Source organism: Tigriopus californicus, chromosome 9 (assembly GCF_007210705.1).
Source record: "Tigriopus californicus strain San Diego chromosome 9, Tcal_SD_v2.1, whole genome shotgun sequence".
Taxonomy (NCBI): domain Eukaryota; kingdom Metazoa; phylum Arthropoda; class Copepoda; order Harpacticoida; family Harpacticidae; genus Tigriopus; species Tigriopus californicus.
The window spans coordinates 14,662,404-14,676,736 of record NC_081448.1 but is presented as its reverse complement, the minus strand read 5'-3'; the positions used below and the strand labels follow the sequence as shown (position 1 = coordinate 14,676,736).

At 39.9% G+C, this 14,333-nt stretch overlaps 1 protein-coding gene and 1 long non-coding RNA gene across 2 annotated transcripts; one reads left to right on the top strand and one right to left on the bottom strand.

Moving 5' to 3' along the window:
- Window positions 1–6,525: 6,525 nt before the first annotated feature.
- LOC131887369 (uncharacterized) lies at window positions 6,526–8,103 on the bottom strand. Its single transcript, XM_059235959.1, has 3 exons — window positions 7,924–8,103; window positions 7,453–7,827; window positions 6,526–7,141 (listed from the first exon to the last, which is right to left on the bottom strand). The coding sequence occupies exons 1-3, from the start codon at window positions 7,982–7,984 to the stop codon at window positions 6,600–6,602; spliced, it is 978 nt and encodes a 325-aa protein (XP_059091942.1). The 5' UTR covers window positions 7,985–8,103; the 3' UTR covers window positions 6,526–6,599.
- Window positions 8,104–10,133: 2,030 nt separating this feature from the next.
- On the top strand, window positions 10,134–12,983 carry LOC131887372 (uncharacterized). Its single transcript, XR_009374030.1, has 4 exons — window positions 10,134–10,806; window positions 11,091–11,239; window positions 11,354–11,570; window positions 12,241–12,983. It is a non-coding gene; the product is annotated as an uncharacterized LOC131887372 (long non-coding RNA).
- The last annotated feature ends 1,350 nt before the right edge of the window (window positions 12,984–14,333 follow it).

The window sequence follows — 14,333 nt, the reverse complement described above, 5'->3', positions numbered from 1 at the left end:
CTTCAGAACAAAAGTATTGACATTTCTGCAAATTTGGGACTTTTTTGGATAAATTTGTGTAAAGTTTGGGGAGAACATTGTGAGATTTGAAGTTTTTCGCATTTTTCTAATTTGTTTGACATGAAAGTACAAAATAGGTTACAGATATATTAATAACCGCCTGCTTAAATATTGCATCCATCCATTTTGAATAGCTCTGTCTCTTTCATCATGGCAGATTTTTGAGATCCACCATATTAAAGGTTGGGACGCACTTTGCTTGTGCAACATTCTTCTCCTTTGAAAGTCAGATACATTTTAGCATGTTTTCATGAGGTATCAGAAAATGATTAGGAGATGGATGATTAATGTGGGAAAGAATTGGCCTGTTATCATTTTCAAGAAACTCAAAACCAGTGTAATCTCATCTCTAACATGTAATGAAACATAATCTTAATAACAAAAATGTTGTGTCACAATTGCACTACGCCATTACCAGGTGCGCGTAAAGTGATATAGTTTTTTATTTTCAGACTTTGTGGCCTTATACATAGGAAAGTGTTGATTACATACATTAACTATTCAATTAACATTTATGATTCAGAATATTTGGAGACTTATTTTTCAGTGACTCAACCCTTTGCCTCATGCATTTCTTCACCTGGAACTGAACTTGGAGTAGGTGTCCCTGATGTAGACCTTGGACATTCCGCCCCACGTCTTCTCTACTGCAGCCTTCAGATTGGCCAAGTTGCTGCACATTGTAGGTGGCAAAGGCCTCCTTTCCGACTTGCGACCAGATACATACTGTAGTCAAGGGGGTTCAGGTTCGGGTTGTTTGGAGGCCAAATATACTTGGACCAGAATCCCCCTGACCCAAGTTGGTGGTTGAGATAGTTCTGAATGACGTTGCATGTGCAACAGCTGGTACCATCCTGGGTCCAGATGTACTTGCCCTTGCCATAGATAGCATCCAGAGTGGGGAAGACCTGTTGGATAAGGATTTGTTTGCGCATAGCACCGTCCATGTTCCCTTTGATCCAGATAAGAGAAAAGGCTGTTCCGTTGCTGCTGACGTACCATTGCTTTGGCTGGGAACTTAGAGACCCCGACATCCTTCATCGAGGGTCCATGTCATTGGGAGACTTGGCAATGTACCTGGAGTTTTGCCTGCTACAGTATTTGTTGATGTGAAAGTCTTTTTCATCAGAAAAGAGGTCCCTCATGCTGGTCTCTGGCACCTCATGATCTCGGGCCAGTTTGCTGATGCTCTTCTTGGGGCTGTCATTGATGGGCTTTTTGACGGCCTCGATGGTGGCCTCTGTGCTTCTTGATTGAGTAGATAATCTGCACGTCGACGTCGAACCTTTTTGCGATGTCCACGAGTTTGCCTCCACCCACAATCCGGCAATGACTTTTTTACAAAGCTCTTCCATGACGCTGCAGCTTTTTTGTTTTTCGAGCCCAAAAAACAGATGACATGGGAATTGAAAGCTTAATTTCTCATGTAACCTTGGTACTTTACCCAAATCTTCAAAAAAGAAATAGAGATTTGAATGTGAGCGGGCATATAAATAAGGCATCAATATGCTGTTGCAGAACTCAGGTATCTTTTTATCATGCAATATTACAGATATATGTACAAGATGCTCGTCTAGCTCATTGGGCTTAGAGGCAGCTTGAACAAGCCGAGTATCTTCTCCCCAGGTTTGTTTGTTTGTTAAAAAGTCAGAAGACAACTCTCTAGCCTGGGCTATCATCTGATGATGGGTTTCTCAATGGAGGGATACTCCCTCTTCATCGTCACAACCAACATTCATTATTACCTCACCCCCAGGCGTGACTGCAGGTTTGACTATATAAGCTGTCAGAGTAGCAACTCATGCTGTAGTCTACAGTAAATACTGCAAAGGCGCTTGACTTGACTAGCCTGGGATCAAACCAGGATTCACAAAATGGCGAGCAGATGCTCTACCATGACAGTACCACAGCTGTTGCCCTGAGAGTTAAGACAGAAGTTTACTTTTCAACGACTATTGCTTGATTTAGAAGGCAAAATTAGCCTTTTCAGCCCTCCAGAAGGATTCATGTTTTGACAAGTTTATTTGCAATTTTTTGTGCAAATTCAGGAGAGTTTTGATGCAAATTTGCTGTCAATAAAGACCATATTGATATGCAAATTTTGGCCGGCCCTAGTCATAACTTTTAAAGAGCAAAAGAGAGGCAATTTTGTCATGATCCTAGATTCCCAAAGTCCAATCAAGCTGTCCTTACAAGGTGTTAAGGAGATAAAGGTCTGGCCATAATAGTTTCAAGCAATCAGCAGTAGACTATGCAAAAGAATGGAGGGTCCAGCGGGCCCAATTTAGGGTCAAAACCAACGGTTTTGCGAGGTCTCTACAATGGATCAAAGCTCACCGCCATGTTCGATGACAACGAATGAATTTGAAGGTTTGGTTGATTCCATTTGTTTCTTACCGACAACGTACCATGGGTCGTTTGGGCTGACTTGGGCGGTTAATCGGGCCAAATTAGTATCAACCACCCAAAACAAATCAAGCCGTCCATAACACGTTTTTAACGCTGGCGATAAGCAAATGTAATCGTGTTCTGTTTTCCATGGCAACTCTTTATGTCATGATTGCAAATGCTCCACAAATATGAGTAAAGATCCAGGGTTCCTAGTAGAGAGACAAGGAAAAGATCCAAATTTTAGATGTTGAATACTCAAAGAATGTTTTCCCCCCAAAAGCAACGTATTCAAACATTCAAAACGAAGTTCAATATTTGGAGAATGCTCAAGACACTTAATTGAACGTTGTCGGGGATTATCACATTTGTAAGCTTTTCGAAGCCAGCTTCAAATGGCAGCGAAAAACAATATAACCAAAGTCTAAATCAGTTTCCCCAGGGTTGATATTTAAAAAAAAAGCAAAATCTCTGTAACAACGTAACCTATGTCATGAAATATCAACCAATAAAACAATCATCAGCCTCGTCCAGGATGGCAGGGCTTGTTCAAACGTGCCAAAAAGCCAGTCACTGATTGCTGATTAGCATTATGTCAAAAACTGGCTATATCTAGCCTGATTGGAACAAATTCAAGTAATTGCCTCTCTAACGACTTGTCAAACCAGTAGTCCCCTGGTCAAATTGGCTTTTTTCCATGCATATCAAATGATGCTCTATGGTATTCTTGCCTGTTTCCAATATTTTGTTCATTGACCCTATCGTGCCTTGAGACAAAAGCTAGTTCTGAGAGACAATTTTTGTAATTTGACTGGGAGAACTATTTATTCAATGGCTTTTATTTTCCTGGAATGAGGGTTAGAAAAATGAAATTTGAAGAGATTTGATTTCGTCATCATGTCATCAAAGAGCTCGCCTTTTCATTCCATCGAGTCTGATGAAACAAAAGGGGAAAAAATACTTTTATGCTTGATGGCTTACTTATCTACTCCTATGATTTTAACTAGTATTCGTGCTTGGGTGTTCTAAATCGTTTTGCGTTTATTTAGGACTTCTGCTATTCTGGTGGATAGAGTTGGTCCACCCATGAACCACTGGAGTATGGACTGGGATGGTAAGGTTGAAAATTAGCAACTCCAATTCGATTCAATGAATTAAATTTTTCTTCAAATAAGGCTGGCCCCAGATCCCTGCAATTGCGTATTTCAAATGTCAGCTCAATCAAACGACTGGGTCAAAAGTTATGCCCTCTCAAAGTGCAGTACATAACAGAGCACAGAATGAATGACTTAGCCCTCTTCTGGTAATACCACAAGAGGGCTAGTTCGTTCATTCATTGAAGAGCTTTGTAGTGGCTTTTAAGACGGCATGACTTTTGATCCAGTCGCTCGATCAAGCTGAAAATTGAAATGAGTAATTGTTGTAGCCTGGGATCATTCTCATTTGAAGAAGAACATAATGCATTAACTCAATCGCGAAAAGCTAATTCCCAAACCAAGCGTCCCCGTCCATATTCCAGTTGTTCATGGTCCACCTTACTCGATGAGCCATTCTGAAGAGACAAACGTAAACCTGGAAAGGAGAAAGATAAGAACTGTTTGATCAGGTAACACACCATTCTAGAGACAATATAAAAGTACGAATTTCGTCGACAACGTTTTCAAGCAAGTGAAAGCAATTCTTATTGAACACAGGACTGGTTCAGGATGTTTCATTTATGGTATGAGAATCCAATGTTTTTGACAATAATACTAGTTTTTTGACTGGTGCACGAACATGCTGGTGTCTGATATCGGCTCTTGTATTGGGCAAATTGTCTTTGGTCTGAATTTTGTTATGTTAAAAACGTTGGATCTTTTATTTTACATGGTGACAAAGTGTAAATGTGATGATAAAGAAGCTTAATATTTGCTTTGCTTCAAAAAATCCGTGCATCCGTTGCTCATTTCGGGCGATCGAAAAAAAACCATATAAATCATGCCAAAATGTGTCAAACATGCCAAAAAGGGGAAAATAGATTCAAATTTGGCGTTGACATGTCACTAGAGAAATTGTCAACGATCAAAAAAAGATTCCCTCTATTTCAATTGATTGTTTACAGAATTGCAGCCATTTGTTCTCTGATCTCTATAAAAAAAAATTAGTTAAGGTCGAAGGACCTTTAGTGACCCACATAATGTCAAGTCGGGTGATCCTCGGGGCTCCTTTTTAGGTCCTCTCCTTTTCATCATCTTCATTGCTCCACTTCAGAAGATTGGTGGTAATAACAGTATCTGTTCTTATGGCGATGATTGAGTCTGTGGTAGGAATGGCCAAGTGCCTGGAGGTCCACGGAAGTTTAATGGGCGGATGACTTATGTAGTAGAGTTGATGAGCATATACAGTTGGTTGAAAAAAAGGGTGCTTAAAGCTTTCCAAATGTGGGGTTGAATGTATCGCACGTTTAAGCCCAGAGTTAGCATCACGATGCTAACCCTGTAGGTGCAAGTCGATTGTTCAGCAAAATCTTGGAACAAATTGCTTGCCCATTTGGGCTCCAATGAGTTGAGTAGGTTTACAAAAGGTCGAGCAGGTCCAAATATGTTTCACTAGGAACATCACAGGATATGAGAGAGCACTCATATTGGGAGGAACTAAATAAGTTGGGACTGTAGAGTGTTCAGAGAAGGTACGAAAGGTATCGGATACTGTACGTCTTCAAAAGCATCCATGAGCTTTGTCCCAACCCAGGATTTAGGGTCAATTCTAGTGACCATAGAGGCTTAGAGTGCGTATTGAGAGCACCTTCAAGTCCTCGAGAGGTTTTCGTCTTTTTTTTCTCGGACTTCTTCATTCTTTGATTTGCTCCCCACAAATATTCGTAGGGAGTGTAAAGGTGTTGATCCTTTAGCAGGATTTAAGTCAGACTTGGACGAGTTTTTAACCAAATGGGCCGCCAAGTTTAATTCTTCACTGAATTAGATATTATGTCAACATATTCGGGAGGAGACGTGGTGAAATGGTTAGCGCTGTCTCCTTTCAAGAAAGAGGTCCCCGGTTCTAATCTCCTCCCCGACTTTTCTCACGGAATCCTTTAGACGTTAACCACACCCTGAGGTGGAGTACCAATTTGATACTGGACTTGAAACTGCCTAGCCGAATTTGGAAAATGTGTTGGCTGGCTTCCTTCGCTGGCCGGGCGAGGTGCACCCTCCGACTCTAACACCCTAAAACAAAACAAAAACTGAAGAAGCACTGGGAAGGAAGTCCGTTGTAGAAAATGATCGACCCCAAATGACGATGTATTTTGATACCATTAGCTGGATTCTTGGACACGGTCGTCTCCTCTCCTCTCGTCTCACCCGTCTCACCACGGTGGTCAAAAAAGCTTATCAGGTTTTGAGAGAAATGCGCATATCCATCTCAACAGTCTTCTTCCTTGCGAAAACCATAAGAAGTTATTTTGACGTGATTGATTTATTGAAGTCTGGCTCAAATTTGTCGCACATATGGCTATTAGTTAACAAGATTTGCTTGGATATTTCTGTTGGAATTCAAATATGTTTTTGATCCTCTGTGGCAGTCGTCTCAATGGTGAGACGAGAGGGGTAAGCTGATCAACGAAGAATCCAGCTTTTGTCTCTGACCCATCAAGTGAAATAATGACATCAATATTGTCAGAGTTCGAAGCTCCCCGAGTCCTTAAGGTTTAGGTTATTAAATTTTATTCCTCCTGTACCTTTGTGAATTAATTTCTTGATTGCTATTAATCAAATACATGATGTTCTAGAATCTGATTAGTTTTGAAAACCAAGGTGTCGGTTCCAACCTAATAGCAAAGCTCCTTGAACCTGATTGGCCTGAACGACAGTCAAAGCAACATCTAAATGGAATAAGATGTCAAGAATACATAACCATCTTATTAGATATTGACATATAAAATTGATTTTTTTTTAATTTCCTAGTAATTTCATTCCGATTGCGATTCGGGGTGTGAGGGAGTTTTAATCAGCTACATAAATGAAAATACAACTCATAATCAACAATTTGCCACCTTTTCCCTTTCCCATTATCATACAATGAACCCATTTTTTCTGATCCGTCTGTAATTAACTTTTATTTGAATTTATCCAGTCTGGATCAGAAACTAAATTCTTCCACGAATACTCGAATTACTTTCTGTAAATGTACAATTTTCCCATGACTTCTCGGCCGCGGTTTTGGATTTGTTCCATCCGGGTTTGGGGAGCATTCCCATTGTTCAATTTGGCGGGGAGCTCGCTGGCCTGCTCATCTGGTCGATGAATCTTTACTGTGGTCTCATAACTGGGAGGCATGTCCACGGTACCTACGGCAAATTGAGAGTTGGGGTCAGTGGTCCTGGGACGACGTCCGATGGGTCCGGTCTGTCCTCGGTGGGTCTTGGTGGACGAGAACGAGCAAAGAGATACACACAATGACACAAACAAAATGATCAGGAGGAAGCCGAGCAGGAAGTCCACCCAATTGGCCACGAACCACGTGTAATAAGTCACGGTTTGAACTCGGGCCTCGCAGATGAATTGGTTCTCATAGTTGCAAGGAACGGCAGTCAAGTGTAAGCTGGGTCCATCTTGGGTGAGAGCCAAACAATCGCGGTATTCGTTTTGGGTTCCACCGCCGATGCCATTATGCAAATCTTGGTTAATTTCCAGATCATCCCGGAAATCGTTCTCTGGAAAGAGGAATTTTGATACAACCGCTTTTAACGTGTGTTGTGCATTGATCATCTTATCACCATTTGATCTCTGGTGTTGTTCTAGTTGCGCAATTCATGCATAGTTCAAATGTTGTTAGACAATTGGGTGGAAATTAAGACTAGGTCGTTATGGCCTTTTTATGTATGTCTCTATAATTGATGACGACATCTCACGTGATGAATTTCCCCATCAAACTGTCCATATCTCTATTTCTCGGTCCAGGCTTCTCTGGAATTCTAGCTCTTTTATTGGGCGTCTAAGCCCATGAAAACGAAAACTAGTTTACCTGATCCCAACCATTTCCATTCCTTTACGTCATATTGGTACAGGCCTGAGGTGAAAAACGCGTTGTTATCCTTGGATCGGGGTTCGTCAGGGAGACCGTTTTCGGGAGGGTTAGGATGTTCCGAGAAAAACAACCTGACGATTCTAACGATTTCGAAATTGTCCTCAGTGCTCACCAATTGCGCATCATCGTCCCAGCATTGGTGCATGGCCTCCAACCAGGACTTCCTATGCCCAATGACTTTGTAGCAACTGTAGACCGGAGATCGATCTGCCTCCTCATACCAAATATCTCGACTGACCAGAGCATTGCCCGATTTGTTCAAGGCGTGTTCAGGGGTGTCCTCTCCACCGTAGCGGTAACCCTCTGGGCATACTGAAACCAATCCAACAATATGGATGATGAATGATCACCCATTTCGAAGCTTCTTCCCCTTTGGTCCACTTGATGTCTTTTATATACAGTACTTACGTCTTTTGTCCGTGGCCCCCACCCAAGCGGGAACCAACATTAGCAGCCAGAACAACTTCATTATATTGTTAATAGTACTGACTCGATTTTTGTTTTCAACAAGGATAGCAAATTGATTTCTTCCTTCCAAATGCACGACCGCCTCACTGCAAACTGAGTAATCGAGATTAATTTGTGAGTAACAAGGCTGTTTTTTTGTTTACAAGTGCGGTCTTATCTTTAGAGGCTGACGTGTGAGCCTTTTATGAGATATGAGCACTTGGGTACAAATCTAGGATATGGGATTTGAAACATTCAACTATGTGCATTTGTTGATTTCTTCCAGTCAGGACACCGAGCCAGGCATCGCAATTCTAAGCTAAAACAAAGATGACAAAGGCGTTTAGAGTAGAAATGATTGCAGATTAAGAATTTTCCAAAACTAAACGGTCAATTGCCAAGACCAAAGACGCTAGAGTCCCTGCCCAAACAACCAATTAAAAATAAAGAATGAGAAGATTTCAAGGCGTTGCATTTTTGCCCAAACTTGTCGAAACATTTAGGGAAATTCGATAATGAACACAACATTCCATGATCCAGGAATTCCTATCCCAATTACTGATAGGTGTTGCAATGCTAGGAACCTCTTTTTCCCCCCTTCGTGTCTACAGGTTTGGACACTCTCCACTTGCTCCTGAACAATAAATTCCACAACATCTATCCTATTTAAGCTATGTTTTTTTTGATATTGTCATGTTCTCTCCAATCCATCCAATCCTTCAACAACAATCTTCATGATCTGCTTGAATTATGTTTCATATTCGAACATAACAAGATTGACAGCAAAAGTAATTTTGCATGTCCTTGGTTTGAAATAGACATCATCGCCTCTGCAACCCGTCTCATGAAGTAAATGTCCTTAATGAAGAAAATAACAAGCAATTACACCCAATTATGCCTTCATGATGTTAATATTCCTAAAAGAAGTTGATCAAACGGCAGAGATTTGCAAGAACTTGTAAGGATTTCCTTACCTACATTACCATAATTTACTCTTGATATTCCTACAAAGGGTTTTGGCCCTGAATTGCCAAGAGGAAATTCTCTCCCAAATATTATTTTGACGCTGTAAGAGGATGAGAACATAATTGACATGAATGCGTTTAGGCTAATTATGGAAGAAAGGAAGCCACTTTCAAACAGATTATTGGATCACTAACATTGCATTGATAATTGTTATCTCCGTGGTCAGCTCTGTACTAAGAATATGATCGATCGCAACGATTAATCACGTGTTATGTTGAATTACGTCCTAGAATATTCTAAACTTAATAAAGCTGACTAGTTTCGTCAAACATGAATGATGTAATGTGGTGATATACTTGATGGAATTATAAAACTGTGTCTTCCTATCGCTGAAAAATTACATAAATCTGATTATTATTGCATAAACCAAGTATTACTTTTTCCAGATTCTGCCACAATGTGTTCGATCCCAATTACAAGTCAACCATTGGCGTTGATTTTGAGCTTCAACGATTTGAGATCCTTCGGAATCAGTTTGTACTCCAAATGTGATTATTAGTCATCAAATTGATATTCTATCATTAATTTTGGAAGGGACCAATTCGAGTTGGAGGGAAAGTGAAAAACAGTCGTCTGTTTGAATTTTACCTCAGGGCTTTATTTGCGTTTTCATGCATTTAAGATGCTTTACAAAAACAATGCACATTTTTCTTCAAATTCTAGCAAGTTATTGTATTTCATTTGCAACTTTTTTTTTAAAAGTGGTTAAATAGCTCATTTCTTTGTTCTTCATTTCACGTCAAAAATCACGATGTTCCTAATTCAGTAAATGAATTTGGAACATTATATTGACTCGGGATGTTAGGAGTGTTCCCAACGGGCGGCCTCTGGTGGAGCAAGAGCTCATGAATACCAATTCATTTGCTGACTTTCATTGTAAATTAGAATTAATCTAAGACACTTTTTCAAAATATTACGCTTTATTAGTGACTCAGTAACCGCATTGAGTCTTAGAGCGGCTTTACACTACGATGGAAAACCAGGATTGAATCCGGTTTGAGGATGCAAGTAAGATTAATGATGGGGCGAGTCCAGACTCGAGTTCGAGTCCTTCTAAAAGACTCAAGTTCGAGTCCTTCTAAAAGACTCAAGTTCGAGTCCTTCTAAAAGACTCAAGTTCGGATTTGTGAAAAAAAAAATAACAGCTCATTCTTTGGCTCAGATTCCGCAATATGAGTCTTTTTTGTCCGACTTGAGTACAGTGAAAGAAAGACTCGAGTTCTCTGCTGGACTCGCCCCAACACTAGTCTCACTTCAATCCTCAAACGGGGTTCAATCATGGTTCGCCATCGTAGTGTAAAGTCGGCCTTAGCCGCTCTTGCACTTTTTCTGACCCGGGGGTTTCACGAGTAATTTACATATGTAGCAATCCAGAACCATTCGTTTAAACTCTCGTTTGGGATATTTGACAGAACTTAGGTTGGAAGGAATGGCTTCCATTGATATTGGAAAATCGTAGAAAATAAATACGTCGGAATACAGAGAATGCATTCGAAAGTATTTTGAAATTGAGGAATAATTGGAGTCAATTTCCGTTAGGGCTACTCATCTTTACGTTTTTGCATTATTCTGAAATCAGAGACTGGCACCATAAAACCCGATCAACTCAAGTAATTACTAGAGTTGTATGAGGCAGACACCATTTTGATTTATGCTACAAGAAAGGTATGTGAGCTTACTTAATTTGAGGTCTTGAGAATGCGCAATACATTTTAATTACATTTTGTCAATTGTCCGTGTGCCTTGATTACAGATGGGATACTGCTGGACAAGAAAGGTTTCGTTGCATCGCTAGGTCATACTATAGAGATGCTAATGGTAAGTTAATCTTGATCAGTTCATAAGGGCATTCAAAGAAGCAGGCCAATACCTATGCACACTTGATGGAAAAGAACATAAATCTAAGATTGTTTAAAATGGGAGCTATGTGAACAATGAGCTCAGGAGCGTTTTCATCAATAAACCAATGATCGAGACAAACCATGAGATTCTATTACGTCCAAGTACAGAAATAAAACTATGGACATTCCGTAGATCTTTTCGATGTCTAAAGAATCCTTCTCTTGCCATTTAAAAGGAATGATAGATGGTCTTTGTTTCAGTGATTTGTTTGGTCTTTGACCTCACCAACGACAAATCATTGGAGAACGTCAGTGATTGGCTCGAAGACGCTTTGGTTTCCAACCAATCCTGCAACATAACTTTTCCACCCTTGATATTTCTGGTGGGAACCAAAAAGGACCTTCTACCGGTAAGAGTCTCTGTTATCCTTATATCATTGTTCACTAAAGTTCAACTCATTAGCGGGAATGTTGGGTTCTCGATACGTCTATGGAACTCCTCAAGTGATTTCTTCTATCCTTAGCCCTTCACTCTTTTGAGCAAGATTCAATGTGCCAAATGGAAGGCTGACGAGATCAAGGCTGAATTGTGGATTCTTTCCAACAAGGTTAATTACGTTGAAGGAATGAATGCTGTGGACTTTTTCTGTCGCTTGGCCGCATTAACCTTCGAATCTCAAATGTTGAAACTGATGGTTTCTGATGTGGAACCAATTGGTTCCATTGGTACAATAAGCTCAGGTAAGGAAGGATCTTTAATAAACACTTTATAATTCATATCAAGGTCGCGAATTGTAACCTCTAAAACACCAAGGGTCACTCATCTGCCAGTCCCAATTTGGGACGTTGAAGCAGAAGAGGAAGCCGACGTCACCATCAAATTTTAGAGGTCACTCGCACTTTTGAGGCTTTAAAGTCGTTTGTCAAAGGATTAAATTAGAGTTTCAATTCATCTATTCATTAAGTGAATGGGTCATGGAGCATTGCAATTTGAAAATCTGTCGCAGTTTTACTCATTAATACGCCTTAAAAATCCTTTTTACCTTCAAAAAGGTGTTTTTGGACTTAATTTTCCTACTTTGGAATTTTCTATTTTTACAAAAGGCTTTTTGAAACCTTGGAAAAGTTTTTTGTCTTATACTTGCCATTGTATCTTGTTTTTTAGTGCCCCTACTTGTTTGAAAAGTACCCCAGTAACCTCCCAAAATTTGTGCTGATATCAACAGACACGTGCTACTTAAAGGAGTCAATACACACAGTATTTAGAAAGTAAGAGTAAATGTGGAGATCATATTGATCTATAGCTCTCAGTTTTGCTCTGAGAGTGCATTAACGGCGATCTAATTATGTCCAAAAGTGCATGTTGGGTTTGAGTTGAACTACCATATTTTTTGATTTTTTAAATTTTCAGATGACCTGAAGTGGAAGGGGAAAAGAAACCACCTAATGAGAATAAAAAGCTGCTCTTCGACCAAATGCGGATGAGGTCCGAACTTGAAAAATGGATTTGATCTTAAACATTGTGTACAGTGGAACCCGTTTATATTGTCGCTCTCAGGACCAAGCCCAATTGACGATGTATCCGAATTTTCTCTATTAGGTGCATAACGACGTCAAATACGCAAATGAATCTTAAAATTCGAGTGCTGAAACGATATACGTATAACTCAATAGAGGCTGCAATTCTTGAAACTCTATTTTGATTTCCAAGGAAACTATCAAGGATACTTTGGTTCAATGTCTTAACCACTGATTTTTTTAACTTCCTTTTGAGTGAGCCTCTTCTAACCAATGACATTGCAGTGTCAATTTCTTGGGTTGTAGGAGGTTCCCGAGCTGTCTACAACGGTATCTTTGGAAAATCACCTTGGGCTTTTTAAAATAGCTTCCTTCGTTTGATTGAAATATTGTTTTGTTTTGGAGGCATATTAAATTCCTGACCAAGGTGAATTCTGTTTTTGTTTTTTGTTTTCAAGATCGAATTGAAAAGACCAGTTAATCTTTTTCAAAAGTTAATGTAACAAGCTAATTCAGCCTTGGTGTGTAATCAGAAATGAAAGTTTTTAGAACCAAAACCCATATAAACCCATTATAAGCGGAGACGATATTAGCGGGTTCCACTGCACTTATATAGGAAATAAGTAGGTCCTCCCTGGCATAATAACGTTCTGGTCATTTATGTATTGTAAATACACGGTTTATATTTGAACTTTGCATCAAGTTTAAATCAAATATCCTTTCTTTAAAATCTTGCCTCATAGTCGATCCATAGCCAACATTTGGATGGCTCGATTGGAATTGTGCACTTCAAGCATCCCTTCGTATCGATATCAGGAATCTTGAAGCACTTCTAACGACTCTCCGCTTTCCACTCTACGTACTTTAATGCTCGATGAACATGCCCTGATGAATCCTTAGAATTGGGATAACTTATGGATTCTTTTCCATAGGAACTCCTTGAATTGACTGGGAATTGAGGAAATTGATCCACAAAAGAATATCTTCCCCTTTCAATTGGAGGAAAGAGGATCTGACGTCTTAGAAGTTTGTACTCAAGAGCTTGTTGTTCCTTTTCAAGCCGCGTTTCAACGTTGAATATGGTCTAAAGATCTCAAGAATTCCGTTCGCGAAATCAATGCTGGTGGAAATTGCTAAACCAACCTATAACATCGTTAACCGTTAATCCGTTATTCTTGACAATCGGTAAACGGAAATCGTTGGTTAGTCCATTGTAACCTTTATTGCAAATGAAACGGTCAGAACGATAAAATAACTGACTGGCATGTGATATCACCCGAATGATGGCTTGAATTGGTTCAGTTCACATGAACAAAGTGAACGGTAGAATCCCAGACAGCACATGAACAGTAAGAGAGAGGCAGGTAATGAGATTCTTGATAATAGCAGTTGGTTGGTCAAATAATATGTGTCAATGAACAACTAAACCTAAAAGCGCTTAGGAAAGTCAACCAATCAAATCAATTGCAATCATCCGATTAAGCCGCAAAAAATGAAATTGACGAGGAAAAAAAACGGTGAACCTGAAACTACGCGAACAAAACGAAAAACATTCCTCATACTCAAAATGCGTTTCGTACCTAAGTACGAAGAGGGGGGGGTTGTGATTCAGCAATTAGACCATTTTTCTTTGCATAATGAGGTCCTCGGTTCGATTCTCCTGCCCGGCTTTCTTCGAGGAAGGAACCGCTTAATCAACACCCGCAGACTGATAACTAGACTTTGAGGGGGTTTTTCGTACAAGGCAAAACTGGAAAAAAGCCGAAAAGAAAATGGGAGCTTTTTTGAATTTTCGAAAAAGCTACTGAAAATTGGATCGAAGTAAGTGAAAGAGGGTACACCGGGCCCGCCGAAATTTGTTGGACAAATTTTCATTCAAAACAGGTATCTCCTCGACTCGGAGGTTTCATTATCTCCTTTGATGTACCAAACGAGAGTGCTCTCCTCTTCGGTTCGTTTGAGCCCCTTGTCGAGCGGATTTTGCCC

What these genes read in the sequence shown, in the direction of transcription:
- LOC131887369 (XM_059235959.1), bottom strand. Translation starts at nt 7,984, where the DNA reads ATGAAGTTGTTCTGGCTGCTAATGTTGGTTCCCGCTTGGGTGGGGGCC. An exon ending in GGGGGCCACGGACAAAAGAC is followed by an intron (nt 7,828 to 7,923) that starts GTAAGTACTGTA and finishes GATTGGTTTCAG; the next exon opens with TATGCCCAGAGGGTTACCGC. An exon ending in ATGGAAATGGTTGGGATCAG is followed by an intron (nt 7,142 to 7,452) that starts GTAAACTAGTTT and finishes TCCTCTTTCCAG; the next exon opens with AGAACGATTTCCGGGATGAT.